Below are 25,857 nucleotides of genomic sequence, written 5' to 3'. Positions count from 1 at the left end.
ACCCCCCGAATGTCTGTAAACTACAGTTACCCACACCTATGTTCTATATGCCCCCAACTCCTCTTTCCAAATTTTGACCTTCTATTCCAATTTGTCTACATTTTCTTGGCCTTATTTTCATTTATGTTTAATTACATGTTTTCCACAAACTACATCATGTCTTTGTGGCATGAAGTAGAGCATCAATAAATACACACACACACACATCCCTAAAATCAGCTGCGCCTTGCAGAGCAGCTAAAGCACACAGTACGTTTTTACTGAGTTGTGTTGAGCTGAACTAACCTGACATGTTTTTATATTCCCAGATATAAGGTGGATAAGAAAGCTTTCAGTCATTTTCAATAGGTTTGATTATCTTGTCTTTGTTAGAGCTCTACCCATGGTTTGATCATTATAAGTTACTGTATTTCTTTTCACAACTTGATCTGCAAATGGTGGGGCTCATGGGCCATTGGAAAGTCTTGAAGGCTATGAGTCATATCGCTAAAGGCGGAACTTTTAAGCCAGACTATTTAACTGAAGGCACAAGATGCTGTTATTTACAGCAGACGGAGCCAAATATCAGGCAGAAAAAGTCTCTGTTTACTAATATACAGAATGAAGAGAAAGACAGGATGGGCACCACTGGAAAAGTAAGCAGAACAGTTCTGTATCCTCATTATGATCTAATAATGTGGGACTGATTGTTAGAACTTGGAATACCTTAACGTAATTAAATACTTGGGGTTATTTCTTGGGGAATTAAATGCCTGTTGAGCAAGCATACACTTGGTGGGGGGGACACGGGGTTGGAGTTTCAGAGAATGCCAACAGAAACAGGATAAAACAGTGTATTAAGGTTTTTCAGTAAGACTGAAAGATTGGGGGAAAATGGAGAGATGTGGTTTCTATTGACATTATTAATAATTTAATTTCAGGATAGCTGGGCATTTGCGCTGGTAAGCAAAATGTTTCCATAAATTGACTTACAATAGCATGCATTACATTCACTTCTGTAGTTCATAGGGTAACCAAGGTCTCATTCTCAGCCGTTAGAAAAGATTTTCCTGCTGTTGACAATGGAAAAATGCTAATTCTGGAATGCAAAGTGGACAAGAAAGTATCATGCTTTTAAGATTTCTTTAAAGGTACAGTTTTCATCAAAATACAAGTTAAAAAAATCTTTAAAAACCAAGAATGCATTGTAGGTGAAGTATGTTTATTCTTTTAAAACAGAGTTGGCATTAACTTAGAAATAGTTTTGGCAGTTTTTTCATTTGCAGGTTGGTCGGTATAGTTGCTTGCTTGAAACGGGTATGCCAATTGTTTATAGTGTTAGGTGCTTTCATTTGTTTGTTTTGTTTTTGTTTAAACAACTTTGCATTTAGCCTACCTTAAGGTTTTGGAAAAATGAAGATGACATTTGAAGTCTGGGTGATGTGAAAAGTGAGGAGGCCCTATGATGTTAGAATTTGAAATAATTCTTCCTGGAATGGAATAGAACTAGAATAAAAGCATTCTAGTTTGGGTCAAGGACCCAGCAAAACTAGCTTAATCGGGGAATTAATTTTGGACTTTAGAAGATAGCAACTCTACCCATAGAAATTAATGAATCTTAGGGTTGGAAGGAATCTTAAAAATTTGCAACTCCATCCAACCAACAGATGCTTGAGTTCTAGTTGTGCTACCTCTACAAAGTGGATATCTAGCCATTATTAGAACATTTCCAATGACGGAGAGCTCTGAAACCTAAAGGCAGCAGTTTCCAGTTAAAATTAATGATACAGTATATAATTTAAGATATAGCATAAAAGCTATACTATTTTGATATAGAGATATGCATGCAATAGTGTGGTTTGCATTAGAGTTCTATATTGCCCAAGTTGCTTTAGGGTTTCAGCTGAATCACAGGAAAGGAGGGATTCTCTTTACACTGGGGATTGCTTTTTTCTCTTTTTATAATAAATGTTTTCTTTTTCATTAAAAAAGTAAAAGATGATTGTTTAGTTTGCTAGGGCTGCCATGACAAAATACCACAGAATGGATGGCTTAAACAACAGAAATTAATTCTCTCACAGTTCTGGAAGCTGGAAGTCTGAGATCAAGGTGCTGGCAGTAACTTCTGAAACCTCTCTTTTGGCTTGCAAATGGTCATCTTCTGTCTGTGTTTTCACATGGTCTTATCTCTGTATATATCTGTGTCCTAATCTCCTCTGCTTATAAAGAAACCAATCATATTGGATTAAGGACCACCCGAATGACCTCGTTTTAACCTCTTAAAAGACCCTATCTCCAAATACAGACATTCCGAAGTACTGGGGGTCAGGACTTCAACATGCGAATTTTGGGGGAACACAATCCAGCCCGTAACAATAATCATTCCAGAAAATTTGGATAATCAGAAAATATGAGAAGAAAAAATCAACAATTGTCTTATATCTTAAAGACTACCATTGATTTTTTTAAATTTCCCTCCTTATATTTTTCCATCCATATTTTATGTAGCTGTACTCGTACAATATATATTTTTAGCCTATTTTTCCAACTTAATATAAGCATTTTCCAAATTTATAACAATTTATAAACTTTTAAAATGTCTAATTTCTAGATTTACAATTCATTTCCTCATTATTATTATCTACATATTTGTTTACACATATTGTTTACATATTTCCCTTTATAACTAGTGCTGTGATGACCTCTAATATATACTAATATTTTTCTGAATTTACAATTTCCTTAAGTTAGGTTTTTTTTAAATGGAATTATCAGGTGAAAGTGTCAAAATATTCTTAAGTAGGGTACAAGGTTTTAGTTATACAAAATGAGTGAGTTCTGGAGATTTAATGTATAGCATAGTGATGATAGTTAACAATATTGTATACTTGAAATTTGCTGAGAGGACAGATCTTAAATTACACCTTAATACACACACATGAACAAACACATGAAAACACAATAGTAACTAGGTAGAGGTAATGGATAAGTTATTTAGCTTGATTGTGGTGATCTTTTCACAATGTATACATATATCAAAACACCAAGTTATATTCCTTAAACATATACAATTTTTATATGGCAAAGATATCTCAATTAAGTTGCTAAACAAAATGTGACCACCCACAGGAAAAAAGAACCATTTCAGTATCCTGATGTATACTGCAAATTATTTTCCAAAGGTGTTGACATGAATGACTCTGCCCATTTCACCACCCCTTTGACAATACGTAAGTAAAAAATCATTATTGACCTAACAGAGAATTATCTCATTACTTTTATTAAAAAAAATTTTATAACCAAGGAAAACACTTCACTATATATTTATTAATTTGTATTTTCCTCTTTATTTTCTTCACGTGTATCTCCGGGTATGAGTAAAATATGTGGGAGGGCAGAAGAGGTAGGAGTGGAAGTTTTAATGCTTTCCCTATCAATTCGATTATGCATTGTATATATCAAAAATGTTAACTCGTCATTTTTGCTTTAAGCTTTTTTCCCTCAGACTACTTGCTTGAATTACTTACATTTGGAAGATTTATTTACTGTTTCTCAACACACAAAATTTTCATTCTTAGATGTTTCCTTTATGACTTTTTCTATCATCCTCAAGCATAAAAGTTCCTCCATTCTCCATATATTTGATATTTATGTCTTTACTTATCGATAAAATGGTTTGACTTTAAATCTCAACTATTAATCCAGCAGGAACTTGTGTGGGATTGTGGTGTGAGATTTCTAACTTCGAGATTGGCCCACAGTGCACTGTGACCCATGACATTTGCCTTGCAGAGGCAGAGGGTGAATGTTAAAGTCACTGATGGCTTTCAGCCTCCCATCTATTTTCAGCATATCATTTCTAACACTTAATCACTTGCAAAAGAGCCATGTAACAATCCATCTAAAGGAGATCTCTAGGAGTGGTATGTTAGTCGACAAGTAAGATGACAGATAACTCATTTTGTATCTGAACAATTTAATTAAAATATTTTATACGATTCCTAGACAGATTTGAGGATGGGAAAACAAGAAAAATCTCTCCGTCTCCTCCCTCTCTCTATCTCTCCCTCCACCCCTCACTGATTTAAATAATGTCAGAAAAATTACTTAATTGAATAACTATACCAAAACCAACTGAACAGCTGGAGGCTACTCACTGAGATCTCCACCCCTTAGTTTCCACTTCTATAAGATGAGAAGCTTCACCTCGCCTATCTAGACCCATAAGGTGCAAGAACTGGGCTGGATGCAAAAAAGGATTCAGAGATGCAACGACACAAATTGAGTCATCCAGGAATTCAGTCTATACATTTCATGACGTTCATGGCTCCCTTCATCGCTAACCAAGCCAATTTCTAATTTCTTCACCATGGCTACATGATTATACAACAATTAAATACTGGCTTAGATTCTTGCAGATAAATCAACATTTTCTGTTTTATAAATTCGCTCTTGTGAATAAGTGATACACAGATGACATTTTGTTACTTTGAAATTGTAGCAAAGAAAACCCTAGCTTAATAAAATATTATGTGACCACAGGCAGCAAAAGCAAAGGGCTGGAAAGGGTGTACCTCAGATCTAGTCCAGCCCTGCTTCCCACGTGCTGTGTGCCCATGGATCCATTATTTAGTGTCTCTGAGCTGCATTTCTCATATATCAAACACGGGTGTACATAAGATGATCTCTAGGGATCTTCTGCCCAGATTTATATTATTTGGAGAGTCTGTAACTGTAAAGACATAATTAGGACCCATTATAACTCTCACCAATTTCTTAGGTTATTAAATGTAAAGCAGCTGTGCTATGGGAACAGAAGAATCCCTTTTCCGTTGAGGAAACAGAAGTTGCCCCATCAAAGGCTAAAGAAGTTTGTAGTAAGGTAATGAGCCTGAGAGTACGTAAGTCTAAAACGTTATCATACCTACTTTGAGTATATCACTGTTGTGAGGTTGGATTCTTAAATAAGGAGATACTTCCCAAATTTTGGTTATTAGTTCTCACACTGTTTTTTTTTTTTAATTTGATAAGGATCTGGTCATACTGGATATAAAATTAATGACTTATTGATTAAAAAACAACCCTGCTAATCTGCTCTATTATAACTTTTACTTGTTGAATTTTTATTGACACAGTGTTTGATAAAAATAATTAATAATTATGACTAATGTATCAGATAGTATTGAGATTACTTTTCACAAAGAATGAGGAACTCACTTGTGCCTGGAGAAATGACAGCTTCCTGGATTTCCCTTCCTGGAGGATTTCCCCCACTCCTTTGAACAGAGCCTAACCATTAGTTTGAACACCAGCTTGTTGGGTAGGCGTTGCTGTCTATCTTTCTTTGACCATCTCCTGTTACCTGAGCACTGCAGTAACAGTACAGTTTTGCTCACTTCTCTTCTTATACACCATTCCCTCTACCTTTCATCAAGAGGAGGAACTAACTGTAAAAATCTAATTTTGGGCTGGCTGCAAGGTAACATCTGCCTTATAGTTCCCTCACAAGAACATCAATTTACTTCAAAAAGGCACTGAGATTCAAAACAAGGCCAGAGGCAGCAATACTACAAATTCATTAAAGAGAGATTTTTTTTTTAAGTTGTTAAGGGTCTTCCTTGCTGCACACAGGCTTTTCTCTAGTTGCGGCAAGCGGAGTCTACTCTTCATTGTGGTGCATGGGCTTCTCATTGCTGTGGATTCTCTTGTTGTGGAGCACGGGCGCTAGGCGCGCAGGCTTCAGTAGTTGTGGCATGTGGGCTCGGTAGTTGTGGCTCGCGGGCTCTAGAGCGCAGGCTCAGTAGTTGCGGCACATGGGCTTAGTTGATCTGTGGCATGTGGGATCCTCCTGGACCAGGGATCGAACCCGTGTCCCGTGCATTGGCAGGCAGATTCTTAACCACTGTGCCACCAGGGAAGTCCCTTAAAGAGAGGGATTTTGGTCTGATGGTTGATATTCGGCTCAGAATCTCCTAAGAGTCAACACTATTATATGAGACAATCATACTGATTAAACAATTATAATCTTTTCGAGAGAGATAAATATTCTCCCAACTGTAAAATGACCCGTTTGCTGGTTGGTGCAATGTTCTTTCCTTTGAACCCAGATTTTGGCCACGGAAATCTGTTGGACAAATGAGCACATGACAAAAGGCGCAATAGTGTCTAAGTTTCCAGTGACTGTGGGACATGAAGCCACTGGGGTTGTGGAGAGCTTTGGAGAAGGAGTCACTATGGTGAAACCAGGTGTGTAAATGTCAAGTCACAAGTCTGAGATAAGTAGGGTTGACTGTCCTATCAAAGGAAATAGCACAACTAGGAATTATTAGAGGAGCCTTAATGAATTTAGGGGGATAAAAGAATACAAGGACAATGGATTATATAGAGAGAAGTTTAATTTGGCAAAATCTCAACTTTTAGCAAGCAAATTTGATGGTGCTCGTAAACTTTAGAATACAGGCATACCTTGTTTTATTGCACTTTGCTTTATTGTGCTTCAAAGTGGAATTTTTTTTACAAATTGAGTTTGTGGCAACCCTGCATCAAGCAAGTCTATCAGTGCCATTTTTCCAATAGCATTATTTTTTAATTAGGTATGTACATTGTTTTTTTAAACACAATGCTATTGCATACTTAATAGACTAGAGTACAGTGTAAACATAATTTTTACATGCACTGGAAAACCAAAAAATTTGTGACTCACTTTATGGCGATGCTCTAGAACCAAACCTGTAATATCTCCAAGGTAGGCCTCTACTTTTAAGAAATTCTTGCATTGGGACTTCCCTGGTGGCGCAGTGGTTAAGAATCCGCCTGCCAATGCAGGCGACACGCGTTCGAACCCTGGTCCGGAAGATCCCACATGCTGCGGAGCAACTAAGCCCGTGCGCCGCAACTACTGAGCCTGCGCTCTAGAGCCCGCGAGCCACAACTACTGAGCCCACGTGCTACAACTACTGAAGCCCACGCACCTAGAGCCCATGCTCCGCAACAAGAGAAGCCACCGCAATGAGAAGCCCGCGCACCACGACAAAGAGTAGCCCCCGCTCACCGCAACTAGAGAAAGCCTGTGCGCAGCAGTGAAGACCCAATGCAGCCAAAAATAAATAAATTAAAATAATAAATTTAAAAAAAAAGAAAAGAAATTCTTGCATGTGGCATGGGCTCAATTCACATTCGTCTATTTCAGCCTTTAATGTTAATTACCAACGCCTTATATCATGATGTTTTCCCTCTAGGTGACAAAGTCATCCCCCTCTTTCTGCCTCAGTGTAGAGAATGCAATGCTTGTTGTGACCCAGATGGCAGCCTTTGTGTAAGGAGTGAGTAGATTTCAGTCACTTTTCTCTAATGCCATTTAGTTGTTCCTGTGCTAATTTTTGAATTGAATTAATATGAGGATTTGATGTATCAAATAGCGTTACTGGTCATGGAGTCCTGGCTGATGGCATCACCAGATTTACGTGCAGGGGCAAACCAGTCTATCACTTCATGAGCACTAGTACATTTACTGAGCACACGGTGGTGGATGAAACTTCCGTTGCTAAGATCGATGATGCAGTTCATCCTGAGAAAGTCTGTTGAATTGGATGTGAATTTTCCACTGGATATGGGACTCTATTAAAACTGGCAAGGTAAGCAGCAGGGTGGGCTAGTTCCTTCTTTTTTATTTTTAAAATAATTTTCTTTGAAAAACTGAAGCTTTTGGGGAAAAACATTTTTGAAACATCTCATGTACAGATGGTTTCTACACAATGCCAAATCAACTGGAAGAAAAAATTCAGATTCGAAATTTTATTTCTAAATAAGCGCTCCCACTTACCATTGCAACAAAAAGAATAAAATACCTAGGAATAAACCTACCTAAGGAGACAAAAGACCTGTATGCAGAAAACTATAAGACACTGATGAAAGAAATTAAAGATGATACAAACAGATGGAGAGATATACCATGTTCTTGGGGTGGAAGAATCAACATTGTGAAAATGACTATACTACCCAAAGTAATCTACAGATTCAATGCAATCCCTATCAAAGTACCAATGGCATTTTTCACAGGACTAGTACAAAAAATTTCACAATTTGTATGGAAACACAAAAGTCCTCGAATAGCCAAAGCAATCTTGAGAAAGAATAACAGAGCTAGAGGAATCAGGCTCCCTGACTTCATACAATACTACAAAGCTACAGTAATCAAGACAGTATGGTGCTGGCACAAAAACAGAAATACAGATCAATGGAACAGGATAGAAAGCCCAGAGATAAACCCACACACATAAGATCACCTTATTTTTGATAAAGGAGGCAAGACTATACAATGGAGAAAAGACAGCCTCTTCAATAAGTGGTGCTGGGAAAACTGGACAGCTACATGTAAAAGTATGAAATTAGAACACTCCCTAACACCACACACAAGAATAAACTCAAAATGGGTTAAAGACCTACATGTAAGGCCAGACACTATCAAACTCTTAGAGGAAAACATAGGCAGAACACTCTATGACATAAATCACAGCAAGATCCTTTTTGACCCATCTCCTGGAGAAATGGAAATAAAAACAAAAATAAACAAATGGGACCTAATGAAACTTAAAAGCTTTTGCACAGCAAAGGATACCATAAACAAGACCAAAAGACAACCCTCAGAATGGGAGAAAATATTTGCAAATGAAGCAACTGACAAAGGATTAATATCCAAAATTTATAAGCAACTCTTGCAGCTCAATAACAAAAAAACAAACAACCCAATCCAAAAATGGGCAGAAGAACTAAATAGACATTTCTCCAAAGAAGATATACAGATCGCCAACAAACACATGAAAGAATGCTCAACATCATTAATCATTAGAGAAATGCAAATCAAAACGACAATGAGATATCATCTCACACCGGTCAGATTGGCCATCATCAAAAACTCTAGAAATAATAAATGCTGGAGAGGGTGTGGAGAAAAGGGAACCCTCCTGCACTGTTGGTGGGAATGTAAATTGATACAGCCACTATGGAGAACAGTATGGAGGTTCCTTAAAAAACTAAAAACAGAACTACCATATGACCCAGCAATCCCACTACTGGGCATATACCCTTAGAAAGCCATAATTTTAAAAAAGTCATGTACCACAACATTCACTGCAGCTCTATTTACAATAGCCAGGACATGGAAGCAACCTAAGTGTCCATCAACAAATGGATGGATAAAGATGATGTGGCACATATATACAATGGAATACTACTCAGCCATAAATAGAAACGAAATTGAATTGTTTGTAGTGCGATGGATGGAGCTAGAGACTATCATACAGCGTGAAGTCAGAAAAACAAATACCATATGCTAACACATATATATGGGATCTAAAAAAATAAAACAAAAAAACAAAAAAATGGTTTTGAAGAACCTAGGGGCAGGACAGGAATAAAGACGCAGACGTAGAGAATGGACTTGAGGACACGGGGAGGGGGAAGGGAAGTTGGGACCAAATGAGAGAGTGGCATGGACATATATACACTCCCAAATGTAAAATAGATAGCTAGTGGGAAGCAGCCGCATAGCACAGGGAGATCAGCTCGGTGCTTTGTGACCACCTAGAGGGATGGGATAGGGAGGGTGGGAGGGAGACGCAAGAGGGAGGAGATATGGGGATACATGTATACGTATAGCTGATTCACTTTGTTATGCAGCCGAAAGTAACACACAACAATTATATTCCAATAAAGATGTTAAAAAAATAAATAAATAAAATAAATCTTTTGTTTCACAAAATAAATATCAATGCTGGTTTGTTAGTTTATTAGGGCTGTTGTAGCAGAATACCATAGACTGGGGGGCTTAAACAACACAAATTTATTGTCTCACATTCTGGAAACTAGAAGCCCAAAATCAAAGGGTCAGCAGGATTTGTTCCTTCTGAGGGCTGTGAGTGAAAGATCTATTCCAGGCCTTTCTCCTTGGCTGTCTTCTCTCTGTCTCTTCATATCACCTTCCTTCTATGCCAGTCTTTTTTGTCCAAATTTCCCCTTTTTTATAAGGACACCAATTATATTGGATTAGGGCCCACCTAATTACCTTATCTTAACTTGATTAACTCTGCAAAGATCCTATCTCCAAATAAGATCACATTCTGAGGTACTGGGGGTTAAGACTTTAACATATGAATTTGCAGGTTTGGGCGGGGGATACAATTCAACCTATAATGGCTGGCATATAGTATGAAAACATGAATGCATTTTTAAGAGTGATTATTTGGATTCAATTTATGTCACTCTTAATGAATCAAAGAAGTAAGTAGAATAACACACAGTTCACAAATTGTGAAACCATTCCCACAAACAATCTCCATACTGTGGTGGTCTCATCCAACTCCAAACTCTTAAAAATTACCTATATGTTAGTTGACTCCAAATTTATATCTCAAACTCTCTCTGAACCCCCAATTCTTTTGTCCAACTCCTTACCTGACCTCTCCCTTTGAAGGTCTCACAGGTATCTCAAACTGAGTATGTATAAAACAGAATTCTTAATTTTCTTCCTCCCTACCACCCAAACATATTTATGCTCACTCAAATTTTCTTCATCCTTGATCTTCCCTCTCCATTACCTTATATGCAATCCAGCAGCAAGTCCTGTTAATTTTACCTACAAGGTATATTTTAAATCTTTCCATTTTCTTCAACTCACTACCATCATCATATCTTGAGAGATGCAATGGCCTCCCTTTTGTAGTCTTCATTACTCCTCTTGACCATCTCCAATAATTCTCCATTTACAAGCCAGAGGAATTTTATAAAACATAAATTGGTCTGCATTACTTCTTTGCCAAAAATCCTTCAGTAGCTTCCATACTTGGAACTATCTCAGCTCCTCCACTATGATCCACTCACACTCACTCACCTCTCTTGAGATCTGTAAGCCTGCTGAGCTGTTCCTACATGAAGACATTTACACAAGCTATTCTGATTGCCTGGAACACTCATCTATTGAGCCCTTGTGTAGGTGCTTCATTAACATCATTCTCAGATTAAAGATAACCCACTTGCTCAAAGAAGTTTGTTTTTTTTTTCCTGTCTACTCCATCTAAGCAGGAACCTCTTTCCATTATTCAAGGCTACATGATTGCTTCATTAACAGTATGTGTCCCAAATCTCAAATTCTTATTATACCTTTAGTCTTCATTAGACCACAAGCTCCAAGAAGGTATGCACCAAGTCTCTATTCACTACAGTACTTAGCAAGGAGCCTGGACATAGTAATGACTTAATAAATAATAGTTGGAAAAAAAGAGATGTATGAATGAATAAGGAAAGGGATGTCCAAATATGTGGAAGAATAAAAAGGTGAGGAGCTTGTGGAAAATATACACATGGGCGTTGAAGTAGATTTATCCCAGACATAGGTTCAAGACAGGTCTGAGATCTATGAATGTATAACATTAGCATGCATGTACATGTCAATGACATATGTTAGTAACCACTTGCTTTTAAATTTCTTTGGAAAATCTTGGTGCTGGAACATTCCTCGAGACCTTCCACTAAGAATTTTATACCAAGATAGAGGTGAGAGAAGGAACATTGGATACGGTTTTATGTTAGTATTCTAAGTTTTTTATTGTACTTGATATATTGGTACCATATTAGTACTTGGCTAATATATTGTTAACCAAGACATTCTCCACTTTTAGGTATAATTTTTTACTGGAAGCTATATCTTAAGGCAAATTATTTGAATGAACACATATTCTTGTCTTTGCCTATTTGAAAATAGGTCAAACTTACAATATGAGGATGTGTTGGTGTCTCCCAAGAAGCTCTTTTGATTTGATGATTCACTAGAAGGATTTATAAAACTCAGAACAGTTATTATACTCATAGCTGCAGTTTGTTACAGTGAAAGGATACAGACTAAAACCAGCAAAAGAAAAAGCCACATAGGGTAGAGTCCAGGAGAGACCAGGTACAAGTTTCCAGTTGTCCTCTCCCAGTGGGGTCACATGGACAGAGCTTAATTCTCCCAGCAACAATGTGTGACAACACATATTAAGTGTTGCCAACCAGGGAAGCTCACCCAAGTCTGGTGTTTAGGGTTTCTACTGTGGGAACAGTCATGTAGGCACACAGCACACACAGGACTGACCTCAGCTACTCAGACTCCAGTAGCATCAGGAGTTAAGCTGATGGATCAAAGCCCCAGACATATGAAAACAGGCATTCACCATAAGTCACACTGTTAGCATAAACTATCTGGAGTAGCCCAATGTCTCAGATGTACAAAGATACTCTTAGTGGACAGGATATTCCAAGGACTCAAAAGTTATCTCCCAAGAGCTGGTTAAAGGTCCTAAAGTTCTTTGGAATAGTGAAATTTAAGTATTTATTAAAGATCATGAAGGGGATCAGAAGAGTAAAGAAAAATAATACTAAAAAGTGGAAGCTTACTATATTTTAAAATACAAAATAATAAAATATTATTTAAAATAATAAAAATTTTTAAGTGACCTAAAATTGACACTCTTGTTTTAGACTATAACTTTCTTCTATAATAATGATAAGGATAATTCACTACAGATATTAATCTCCAGTTCCCATTCTGTAGAACAAGAAGGTTGGGAAGGAAAAGAAGTTTTTTTGGTTTTGGTTTTTGTTTTTCAGGTTAGGGGACATCTGAAGTTAGCAAGAGACTGGGGCCATGATCCACTTAAAGGCTTAGAGTCAGGGTGACAGGAAGGTCAAAAATTACAACTTTCCAGATGGGTGATGGAGTCCTAGGGAGAAGTCTTTAGAGGCACAGTTCCCAGGTGGTCAGAAATATCACACTCCAGGGCCACCACAGCCTAAGGGTTGCTAGAGATTAAATAAGGAAGGCTGAAAGAGGTCCCAGAAGACAGTGCTAGAATCATAAAATTCTAGATTTAGAATTCAACCATCAACAAAAAATTCCATCTCAGATCTAGATAGTAAAGCTAGCAGATAAACTAGTAGAAAAGGCAGAGAACGCCCAGTTTAGTTTCTGGCATAAAATGCTGACCACAAAGAATCCATCAATAAAGTTTGCTGCATAAATGAGTGAATGACTGAATGATACTTGAGAGAATGGCCACACTAACTTCAGAGTTCCAAATTCAGGAAATGAACTGAGGGGTTAGGATGCCGTAGCTGAAACTACAGCACCTCTGTACCCACTTAAATATCTGCTTATAAATTCAGACATTTCAAAACACATGCATACATAGACCTCCACACACAGGCTATTTCTTCAGGTAATTCCTGCACAGGAGGACAAAACTGGAGAATCAGGACATGTGACAACACACCCTGCTCACACATAAGCCTTTGCATGTTAAAAAGAAAAAGAAAAAAAAAAAGGAAGGAAGAAAGGGAAGAAGGGAGGGAGGAGAAAAAAGAAAGGAAAAGAAGACAAAAATGATCACAATAAGTTCCATACCCTTTTTGTGGGTTTCCTGGTTTTCAGGTCTCCTTGATCCCTGCTATGAAACAGGATTAGGACTCTACTAGCAGGAAAATGACTTTTGGCTAGAACCTTCTTTAACATAGCACAGTACAGGGTAAAAATCCCCCGATTGATTTAACTACATTTCCTTCCTGGAGCTACACATGGATCATCTAATTGCAACAATGGAAATTCAACTTCAATGAAAAAACAATTTATTTACAAATGACTCAGAGTTATGGTTACTAAGAAAATGCTAGTTAAACCAAATCTAAAACAGATTTAGCATGGTTTTGTGGAGAAGAGTAATAGAGATCCAAGTGCTTATTTAATCCTGAGCTTAGATGTGGTTATGGGTGGTGGCCAAAAAGGCTGCAAAAGCTCCCACAACAAAGGCCTGAATGATGTAACCTTTTATCAAAGGTTTTCAATTACCTGCAAAATATTGATTTTGTTCCTTTTCTGTTCTCAGACATACTGCTGTTTCTATCTCTCTTTGTGGCATTCTCATGAGAACAAGTCATCCAGTCCTAATAACTCATCATAGTGATCTTCTGAATTTTGTGTTGTAATATTGGAGATACTTTGCAGGTTCCACATTTTAACCCTAGGTCTAACATTTACAGGAACTTGTCTCTCCACAGGTCACCCATGGTTCGATTTGTGTGGCCTTTGGCCTGGGAAGAGTTGGTCTTTTGGTCATCATGGGCTGTAAGTCAGCTGGTGCACCCAGGATCACTGAGATTGACCTCAACAAAGACAAATTTGAAAAGGCCGTGGCTGTCAGAGCCACTGAGTGCATCAGCCCCAAGGACTCCACCAAGCTCATCAGTGAGGTGTTGTCAGAAATGACAGGCGAGGCTTCCCTGGTGGCGCAGTGGTTGAGAATCGCCTGCCGATGCAGGGGACATGGGTTTGAGCCCTGGTCCGGGAAGATCCCACATGCGACGGAGCAACTAAGCCCGTGAGCCACAACTACTGAACCCGTGAGCCACAACTACTGAGCCAGTGCACCTAGAGCCCATGCTCCACAACAAGAGAAGCCACCACAATGAGAAGCCCGCACACTGCAATGAAGAGTAGCCCTCGCTCGTCACAACTAGAGAAAGCCTGTATGCATCAACGAAGACCCAAAGCAGCCAAAACTAACTAAATAAAATTAATTTATTTAAAATAAAAAAGAAAAGAAATGACAGGCAACACTGTAGGCTACAGTTTTGAAGTTATTGGGCATCTTGAAACTATGGTGAGAGCCAAGATTAGAGGAGCCACACAATACCCAAGCTACCTTGAACGCACAGGGTAAATTCATTTTCCACAGCTTTACTGAAAGCAACTACCTGTTAGGCAAAATACCTGGTAATCATGAAGCACTTGTGCCTAAAAAGTCAAGCAAAACTTATGTGCAGGTCTGCTTGACCAAAGCATATCATATCATACCACTCTCATTGATCAGACTGCCAGGGAGGGAGTCAACCAACTAGGCAAATTGTTTAAGTGTTAATCTACTTTGTATGTATGGCTTTTTTGGCAACAGTGATTCCATCTCTTGAACATTAGCAAGTCAAACAGCACAAAGTGACTCTCTGGAGACAGAGAAGAGGAGATCCAGGGGCGAAAGGAACTATTCCAAATTTGGCAGTCTCTTCCCTCAAAACCACGATGTAGCCAACTTCTCACTCTATACCTGAGTTTGCTTTCTCCTTTCTGAATTCTCTTAAAATAGGAGCCTTCAACTTCTTAAAATATGCCTCCCTTGTGGCAGTCAGTAGCACCAGACTTCCATTTAAATCTGAGAAACAGGTCAGATCTCCTGGATTGGAAAGCCCCAGCCTGGGATAAGGTAGGGAGGGAGACTTCGAAATATGGGACAAAGTCAATTCTGCTCACAATTGAGTAGGAGACTAAATTCGCTCTAATACTTTGCTACTTTAGGAACAAGTAGTCTTTAATTTACCACTGTTTTCATTCCCCTTCCCTAGTGTCACTTAGAATTATTCCATAGCAACAAATACCATGCTTACACAGCCAATATGCATTACTGGATATTGCTACGGCCTATTGATTTCCAGATGATACTTTAATGAACATTGGTCTCTGAAAAATGCCAACATCTATTGCTACAACCTACCAAGTATTCAAAAAACTATTAATGAATGACTGAATGGGTGGATGACCAGAAAATGTGGGGTTAGTCTCAGAAATGTAACCAAGAAAGGGATTCCTTTGTCCCACATTTTAGTATTTGATTTAATTTTCATACTAAACTTTAAAAAAAATTGGATTAATTGATTCAGTATAGGTAATTTGATTTAGTTTAGTTCAAATGGCTTTCCAAACCTTAACTGAAGTGGTGATATTGGTCTGAAAATATAGGAATTTCTCCCTGCATTTTGGTCCATGGTAAACTGAAAATGCCATGAACACTGACCACATTAATTTCTACTTTCTGCCTTAAAGGACAAATGTATGAAAGAATTTAATTCATGACTAAAATTGTGTTGAGAGTGTTTTAAAGCAAGCAGAGGGACTTCCCTGGTGGCGCAGTGCTTAAGAATCCGCCTGCGAATGCAGGGGACACGGGTTCGAGCCCTGGTGTGGGAAGATCCCACATACGACGGAGCAACCAAGCCCGTGAGCCACAACTACTGAGCCAGTGCACCTAGAGACTGTGCTCCGCAACAAGAGAAGCCACCGCAATGAGAAGCCCGCGCACCGCAACGAAGAGTAGCCCCCGCTCACCACAACTAGAGAAAGCCCGTGTGCAGCAACGAAGACCCAACGCAGCCCAAAATAAATAAATAAATAAATAAAAAGAAAGTTAAAAAAAAAAAAAGCAAGCGGAAAGAAAAAGGCATGTGGGCCTAATTTCACTTCATGACTTGGAAACAAAACCAACTACTGGAACTGCAATAGTATGTAGGGCATTTCTGAGCCCATGACATATTATGAGACACGAGAAACAAACAGTCTCCTTCATTCTAAATTCAGATTGATGCCCTTGCATCCTGCAACATGAACTATGGGGTCAGCGTGGTGGTAGAGGCTCCTCTATCAGCCAAGATGCTCACCTATGACCCAGTGCTGCTCTTCACTGGACTCACATGGAAAGGATGCATTTTTGGAGGTAAGAATGGCAGAGCCTTATTTGTTTATTGTCAGTCTCTCTGCACTAAATGAGAGCATTCTCATGCTTCCTGAGAGCAGGGACTGGGTATGTTATACCTCTACCCTATTCCCAGCCCCAGAAACATGCCTGGTCCTTAGCATATTCCCAAAAGACATTTAGTGAATAACTGAAATTTTACTTCTAATTTCTGGGTAATCCATAATCTCGCCACATCACACAAATAGTCAATGTGAGGAGGCTCAACTTGTACCTCTTGTGTATTTCTCAGTTCAAGTCTTATTTCCTTGAAGGAGCCCTCTCTAAAGAATCTCATCTGTACCAACCAGCCTCTCATTTTTTGTGCACCAGGTACTGTGGAAAGAGAACAAGGCTTGGCCTCACATTGACCGTTGTCTGTATCTTTGGTGACCTTGACAAGAGCTGTACTAGCCGAGTGCTGAACGGGCTCAAGAGAAAATGGGAGAAGAGGAAGCGGAGCAGTGAACTGTAAAGTGGTTTCTCTGTAAAAGGAGCAGAGACATGGAGTAGCTAGAAGTTGTGGGGGCAACAGAGGTTCCTCATGGGGTTTTTGCCTTTGTTTCTTAAGATGGGAGAAATACAGCTCATTTGTGTGCTGTTAAGGATAGTCCCATATGGGGAAAAGGTAATAATGCAAGCGAGAGAAGGAACAAATATAATAACACATAAAGATCATTCAGTAAAGTCTAAAGAGAACATGTATGCTTACTTACAGGTTGGGAAAGCAGAGATGATGTTCCAAAACTAGTGACTGATTTCCTGGAAAAGAAATTTGACCTGGACGAATTGATAACCCATGTTTTCCCTTTTAAACAAATCAATGAAGGCTTTGAACTGCTCTACTCACATCAAAGGTATCTGTTTTTTATGGTTCTCTTGTCTCCTCCCCATAGGTCACTTTTTAAATTTAATATTTATAAATGCATCTGTTTCCTTCATATTTTTTTTCTGATTATCTTATGTAGCAAGATTGATATAGCTGATTACTTCTTCTTCATAGACTTATTATGTCATCATCTTATATTAACCAATTTTTTAAAAAACCTCTGGACTTCATTTTTTTATACTAGATTGATTTCATCTTGGCTATTTTTATTTCAGCACAAAGCTGCTCACTTCTTCAAGTAATGCCACAAAATTTCCTTACTTTACAGTTTTCAAAGTGCTTTTTAAAATGTGTTTTCTTCTGATCCTCGAAGGTTAGGTTTTGTTTGCTTGTTTGTTTTTTAACTTTTGACCTCCTTCATCTATTTCTCCCACCCAATAATCCTGCTTCTGGCAACCACCAATCTGTTCTCTGTATCTATGAAGTTGTTGCTTTAGATTCCGCATACAAGTAAGATCATACAGTATTTGTCATTCTCTGACTAACTTATTTCACTTAGCATAATGCCCTTGAGGTCCATCCATGTTGTTGCAAATGGCAAAATTTCATTCTTTTTATGGCTAAATATTCCATTATACACACACCCACCACATTTTCTCTATTCATTCATTCATCCATGGACACAGGTTGTTTCCATATCTTGGCTATTGTAAATAGTGCTGCAGTGAGCATGGGGGTGCATATATCTTTTCAAGTTAGTGTTATTGGTTTCTTCAGCTAAATACCCAGAAGTGGAATTGCTGGGCCACAGAGTAGCTCTATTTTAATCTTTTTCAGAAACCTCCATACTGTTTTCTATAGTGGCTGCACCAATTTACATTCCCACCAACAGTGCACGAGGATTCCCTTTATCCACACCCTCGCCAACACTTGTTACTTATCTTCTTGATGGTAGCCCTCCTAATAGGTGTGAAGTGATATCTCATTGTGTTTTGATTTGCATTTCCCTGATGATTAATGATGTTGAGCATCTTTTCATGTGTCTCTTGGCCATTTGGACGTCTTCTTTGGAAAAATGTCTATTCCGACATACACCTTGACTTAGTCAAGCAATATTAATAGCTTAATATGGTCACTTTGAAAAATAGTTAGTAGCTGTTATCCAAAGAAACATAAATTCTACTCTTAGGAATTTTGTTTCAACTATTACCTTAAGGCAGTGGCTTCTAAATTGACATTTATAAACCTAAGCTCTTCAATTTCCATCGACTTCCACACAGCTCCACTTGAATGTCCCACTTGCATCAACTTCACTCAAAATAATGCTTCCACCAGTACATCTTATCTCAGCAAATAATGCCACTTATTCTGCTTTTACAGACTAGAAGCCAGAGCATCACGTTTGACTTCTTCTTCACTCTTGCCTACAACATGCAAACTGATGCTAAGCTCTGACAGTGCACAGTCCAGTTTCTCCTCCAGGATCCTCCCTCTCATTGCCCATGATTGTTACCTTAGTTCAGTCCAGTAATCTCTCACCTGGACATGTTAACACAGTAGCATGATAATATGTCTCCTGCCTTCTGTATTTTACCATATTAGCCAGGCTTTCACTAAGCTGCTAAAACTCAAGTTGCCCCCAAATATCAATGCCCTAGCATGGTTTTGAAAGCCTTTACTATTGGAACACAACCTACTTTGTTAATATACCCAGTTATTCAACAACTGAGAATTTAACACCCACTCTATCACAGCCTGTGTGCTAGGCTCTGGGGATAAAGTAAGGGAGCAGGGCTCACCTACTTTTCTCCTTGGCACCCAGAAGTCTAAGCACACTGGATTATCCTTCCTGTTCACACCTGCCTAGCATATTCATGCTTTCCCTTCAGCAAGGAAACCCCTTTCCTCTTGTCAGCCTTTGCAATTGTACTGATGCTTCAAAAATCAGCTCAGATACCCATATCCATATACTCATATACCGATTTATTTTCTTTCTGGTGGGGACCTCAGGCCCAGAAGGATTTCCAGTAACAGAATTTACCTGAAGTTTCCTAAACCAAGCAGAAAGGACAATTGTATAAAATGTTCTTGTTTGGAAGGTGTGGAAACAAATCACTAAAAACCATCATTTTACACTTCAGCATTCGAGCTGTCCTGACATTTTGAGATTCTAAGTGACAGAAGATCTGTGTCACGTGATGGTGACCTGGGCTACCCTTTTCACACTTCCTCTGCTGTGACCATGGATCTGTTTCATAAATACAAGCAGAAGTAAAAGATTTGATGAAGATATATAATCTTTATGAAATAAAGATTTAGTGTCTTATGAGGACCTGGGAATTAGCAGGGCGTTTAGGTCAACAATATTAAAATTTTTAATTTACATGTTCTAAAGCCATAATTATATATTTTGAGATATATATGTGTATACACACACCCACACACAAACACACACTTGGATTTTTTTTGTTGGAATAGAGATTTTTTAAAAAGACTTTTACCCAGCTGCCACCACTTAGAGCAGATTTAGCATATAAAGATATGGTACGTGTATTTCCTACAGTAATATTAATTTTATGGATAGTCTTTAACACATTGTAACCTTTCTTTTTGGATGTAAATGTAAATATTTTTAAAAAGCACTTGTTACAAATTAACTTGGATTAGGTTTTGAAATCAGCTCATTGCATGGTACAAGTTACTTGATTAGTTTACAGAAGAAATAGTGAAATATAAGAGAGGGTCACACTTTAAATGATTAACTTTAAGAATCATTTTATAACTAGATTAAACTGAAAAGCATCCTATAAGGGGTCATGAGGCTACTTGCCAGCATACATTAACATTTCAGAAAATGTCTTTTTGTAATACTACTTAAATATAAAAGTGCAGCTAGAATCATACTGTAATATATATACTAATGTTCAGTTCAATAAAGTAGAATTATAAATCCCTAAGTCCCACTTTACTTAGTAATGACACATTTAACCAAAAAATGTTTTCAATTTGGTACAACTGCACTGGCATATCTAGCTATATCTATATATATGATATACTTAAAATTCTTAATAAAATTTAAATGTTTTATAAAATGTTTTGTGGTGATATATTTTGTTTGAAGAGGGCAGTTTTATTTGTTATAAAGCTTTTATTGACTAAAGTAAGGCACCTGAAAAACATACAAAATACTTTATAAGAAAAATAAGTAAGGTGGGCATAGCAGAAACAGGAGGTTTCAATATAAGGCTGTCTTATAACTTGGACAGTCCTGCCTTGGGAGATTGCAAAAGGTCCAGGTAATTATGAGTCACTTTTACTCAATGAGTATTTCCCAATGAAAAGTGGCTTGAACTCAAGGGGTGAGAGGCCCGCGTACCACAAAAAAAAAAATAAAAAAAATAAAAAATAAAAGTATATGAAATCCCTTCATCAAGCTGTTTAGGTATGGCAATTCTCAAAGCACTTATAAATAGTCACAGTTTATTAGAGAAAAATATATACATATATATACATATATGCACACACACACACACACACACACACACACACAATCTCCACCTGAGCATCATTCAGAGACATTTCCCTCATCCATTAGCAACATCTATAGTTAGGACCCTATGACCTAATTAATGAAGGAAAACTGACCCACTGACCCCCCAAAAGCATTTTTAGTCCATATGTAAAATGGGTTAATATTTATGTACCTTATCTCAAATTTTGAAAAAACTTATTACATAAGAATACCTAAAGTTATATACAAATATATATACAAATATAGTTACATCAGAAGAAATAAGTCCCAAAAGGAATAAACATTTATATTCTCAGATCACAGTTTTTGAAATGAACTCCATTTTATGCCTAGAGTTTCTTATCAATTATATATATCAATTATATATATATATTTTTTTGCGGTACGCAGGCCTCCCACTGTTGTGGCCTCTCCCGTTGCGGAGCACAGGCTCCGGACGCGCAGGCTCAGCGGCCACGGCTCACGGGCCCAGCCGCTCCGCAGCACGTGGGATCTTCCCGGACCGGGGCATGAAACCGTGTCCCCTGCATCGGCAGGCGGACTCTCAACCACTGCGCCACCAGGAAGCCCTCAATTATATTTTTTAATCATTACATATGTCACAATTTTATATTTTTAGTATTTATTATGAAACTTTGTGCAATCATTTCTCACTTCTGAGCTTGTCATGGCCAAACAGTGAACAGAAAGGCCTTCTACAATCTTGCCAGGGAAACCTGCCTATGAGTAGTTTTTCATATCATCATATCATCAGAAAATGCTGGTCCTAAGAAGAGATAAGGAAATTGATAGTTTTTATGTATTTTTCATTTCTAGTCAATGAAGCAATGAAACAGTGTCAAAATGAGTTCTTGATATTAAATCAGAGGATAAATGAGTAAGAAATAGTTAGAGGCATGTTAAACAAAATATCCAGCTTCTTGCTTAAAAAATAATCTAGAAATTTATACACTTAAATCACGTGTGAAAAGTACTAATTTATTAGGCAATTTTTTTTTTCACTTCAACCATGTACCAAGCACTGAGTTAGGTAAACACCTAGCTCACAGCGGTGAGTAAAACAGACATGGAGGGGAGATTCAAGATGGCGGAGGAGTAGGTGTACATGGAATTCATCTCTCTCCACGGATGCATCAGGAATACATCTATAGATGCAACAATTCTCACAGAACACCGGCTGAAAACTAGCAACAGACCTTGGACACTGAAAAGGACTATAAAGATCCTTGCATAACTGGGTAGGATGGAAAAAAAGAAGGAAGAAGGAGGAAGAGAGGAAGTGGGATGGGACCTGCACCCCGGGGAGGGGGAGCTGAAGCAGAGGAGAGATTCCCGAATGCAGGGAACCCCCTCTCCGACAGGGAACTCTATGGGGACAGAAGGGAAGCATTTGAGGCTGTAGGAAGAGGGTGAAGCGGCCAATCTGTGTCAGAGGGGACAGAGTGAGAAATACACAGACAGTCCATACTGCGGCCCTACATGCCCCAGACTGGGACGTGTGTTCACGGGTGTGCAAGGGGGCTGGGAGCTGGTGCATGGGGATTGGAGAACAGGCCCAGAGCGAGAACTGCTCTTGGCTGTGGGGAGACAGACTGAGGGGACAGGAGGGAGGAAATAGGGATTTGCCTATGGAGGAAGACTGGACTGCCATGGAAGCAGCGCGCTATTGCTGAGTCACACGCAGGGGAAGGAGCCACTATTGTAACCTCTCTCTCCCCACATGTCGCCACCTGCCAACAACAATAAAAGAAGCCCGCTCAGAGCTGGCCCTCATGCGCTGGCTGCAGGGCAATTAAAAAAAAAAAAAAAAGCCATCTCAGGGCTGGCCCTCGCACACCTGCTGCCAGGTGTCAAAAAAACCAAGGCCAGGGCTGGCCCTCACGTGCCTTATGCTGGGCGCTGGAAAAGGCCCTCACTAGGGCCATATCTCCTGCACCCATGGCCGCCGGCTTCCCTGTGCATTTGGTGCCGCTGGGGCTCCCGTGATCCAAGCAGTCATACCACCTCTGCACCCGGTCCTTACAGGGCCAGGCCCAAGAGCTCCAAGGCAGCCTCAGAACCAGACTCCTGTGGGCGGACCACATGCAGAGGTGGGGATAAAACCAAAGCTGTACCCCAGGGACGGGGTGACTAAGGAACAGGATGGAAAATCTTTCCATCAGCTTGTACAAGCTGCAGATTAAATCCCCACGATCAGCTAGGAAGACCCTGCATCTATGGAACATCTGAGTAGACAATGAGTGTTCCCACAAATGAAAACGGTCTAGCTCTGGCAGCTGTGGACTTTGGGGGCAGCACATGCAGGAACTGGGCCAGATCAGAGTCTGAGGGGTCCCCACAGGGCCCACAGAAGGTCCAGAGATCAGCCCAGAGGCAGAGGAGGCACTCCTGGGGAGGCGGAGGGGGGCTGTGGCTCATGGCGTGTGCAAGGACCCTCATAGCGGAGACCCCAGGGAAACATAATTATTACTATTAATTTTATTAAGTTTTGATTCATTCTGTTGTTGGTTCTAGAATATTTTTTTTGGTTTCTTTTTCTTTTTTTGTTTGTTTGTTGTTGTTTAGTTTTCTTTTATTTAGTCTTTTGGGATCTCCATGTTTTATAACATATTTTTATTTTTTTACACATTTCTATTTTTACTTGGATTTTCTGTTGTTCTGTGTTTTTTTCCCTTATTTTTTCTTCCTCTTTTTCTTTAATATATGTTTCTCTCTCTTTTTTTAATATTTCCATTTCTACTTTGCTTTTCTGCTGTCCTGTGTTTTTCCCCTTTTTATTTTATTTTATTTTATTATTATTTTTTAAATCATTTTTATCAGTTTTTTACACATTTCTATTTTTACTTGGATTTTCTGTTGTTCTGTGTTTTTTTCCCTTATTTTTTCTTCCTCTTTTTCTTTAATATGTTTCTCTCTCTTTTTTTAATATTTCCATTTCTACTTTGCTTTTCTGCTGTCCTGTGTTTTTCCCCTTTTTATTTTATTATTATTTTTTAAATCATTTTTATCAGTTAGTTCTGTTTCCTTGCTTTATTCTTCAGTTGGCAAACTGCTTTGGGTTTTGTTTTTAGGTTTTGTGTTTTTGTTAGTTTGTAATTCTTTGATTTCGTTTTTGAGTTCTTCTATTTGACTGGTTGTTCTCTTGCTTTTTGTTTTATTTGGTTCTGTTTTTGTTTCTTTTGTGTGTGTGTGTTTCCTTGTTTCTGTATTTGTTTGACTTTGTTTTTAGCATTTCTCTGGTTTTGTTTGTCTTTCTTTTTCTTTAATATATTCTATTTTATTTTTTTGCATTTCTATTTCTACATTGCTTTTCCGTTGTTCTGTCTTCTTTCCCCTTTATCTTTTTTTAAAAATCATTTTTGTCAGTTTATTTGTTTCTTTGCTTCATTCTGCAGTTGGTACTCTGCTTTGGTTTCATTTTTTGGTTTTATGTTTTTGTCAGTTTTCTTTTTAATTGTTTGATTTCATTCTTGAGTTCTTTTGTTTGCGTGTTCTCTTGCTTTTTGTTTTATTAGGTTCTGTTTTTGTTTCTTTTGTGTGTGTGCATGTTTCCTTGTTTCTGTTTTTGTTTGTTTGATTTTACTTTTTACCATTTGTCTGGTGTTTTGTTAGTGTTTCTTTTTTTTTTTAATCCCCTTTATTGCTGGGATGAGTGACTGGTGGGGTCTTGGTTCCTGCACTGGAAGTCGGGCCTGAGGCTCAGGGCTGGGAACACCAAGTCCAGGAAGCTGGACCACTAGAGAATTCCCAGGCCCAGGGAAGATTAATCACCAAGAGCTCTCATGGAAGCCTCTAACTGAATCCAGACCTAGCTCCACCCAACTGCCAGAAGCTACCAGCGCTGGATGCCTGACACCAAACGACAAACAAGACAAGAACACAAACCCACGCATCAGCACACAGACTACCTACAGTCATACAAATCTCACAGACAACTGAAAACACACAATCTGACACGTCCCCTGCTCATCAGAGGGAAAAGACTCAGCTCCACCCACCAGAACGGAGGCACCAGTCCCTCACATCAGGAGGCTTACACAAGCCACTGCACCAACCTCACCATGAGGGGCAGAGAGCAGAAGCAAGAGGAACTACAACCCTGCAGCCTAGGGAAAGGAGACCTCAAATACTGTAAATTAGACAAGATGAGAAGACAGAGAAATAACTTGCAGGCAAAGAAACAAGATAAAAACCCACAGACCAAATAAATGAAGAGGAAATAGGCAAACTACCTGAAAAAGAATTCAGAGTAATGATAGTAAAGATTATCTAAAATCTCAGAAATAGAATAGAGAAAATACAAGAAGCGTTTAACAAGGACCTAGAAGAACTAAAGAGTGAACAAACAGAGATGAATAAATACGGAAACACAAGCTTTAAATGACACAACAGACCAGATAGATTTAATTGATATCTATAGGACATTCCATCCAAAAACAACAGAATACACTTTCTTCTCAAGTGCACATAGAACATTCTCCAGGACAGATCAAATCTTGGGTCACAAATCAAGCACTGGAAAATTTAAGAAAATTGAAATTGCATCAAGCATCTTTTCTGACCACAGCACTATGAGACTAGATATCAGTTAGAGGAAAAAACTGTAAAAAATACAATCACGTGGAAGCTAAACAATACCCGACTAAACAACCAAGAGGTCACTGAAGAAATGAAAGTGGAAATCAAAAAATACCTAGAAAAAAATGACAATGAAAACACGACAACCCAAAACCTATGGGAGGCAGCAAAAGCAGTCCTAAGAGGGAAGTTTATAGCAATTAAATCTCACCTCAGTAAATAAGAAAAATCTCAAATAAAAAATCTAACCCTACACCTAAAGCACCTAGAGAAAGAAGAACAAAGAAAACCCAAAGTCAGTAGAAGAAAAGAAATCATAAAGATCAGAGGAGAAATAAATGAAATAGAAACGA

The 25,857-nt window shown here is 38.5% G+C and overlaps 2 protein-coding genes across 2 annotated transcripts in view; one reads left to right on the top strand and one right to left on the bottom strand.

Annotated features, from left to right (window-relative positions):
• Positions 1 to 25,857, bottom strand: part of C7H4orf17 (chromosome 7 C4orf17 homolog) — a 304,067-nt gene that overhangs the window by 100,185 nt on the left and 178,025 nt on the right.
• ADH7 (alcohol dehydrogenase 7 (class IV), mu or sigma polypeptide) lies at positions 505 to 19,560 on the top strand. The gene is given in 11 exon segments (XM_007120234.2): positions 505 to 635; positions 4,760 to 4,861; positions 6,087 to 6,225; positions 7,218 to 7,305; positions 7,398 to 7,591; positions 7,594 to 7,613; positions 14,065 to 14,261; positions 14,603 to 14,666; positions 16,412 to 16,547; positions 17,284 to 17,422; positions 19,536 to 19,560. Coding segments are annotated over 11 exon segments (1,122 nt in total). The 5' UTR covers positions 505 to 617.

This window comes from Physeter macrocephalus, chromosome 7, assembly GCF_002837175.3.
Source record: "Physeter macrocephalus isolate SW-GA chromosome 7, ASM283717v5, whole genome shotgun sequence".
Lineage (NCBI taxonomy): Eukaryota > Metazoa > Chordata > Mammalia > Artiodactyla > Physeteridae > Physeter > Physeter macrocephalus.
Note: the sequence above shows the minus strand (reverse complement) of the source record. Positions and strands in the feature narration are given on the sequence as shown.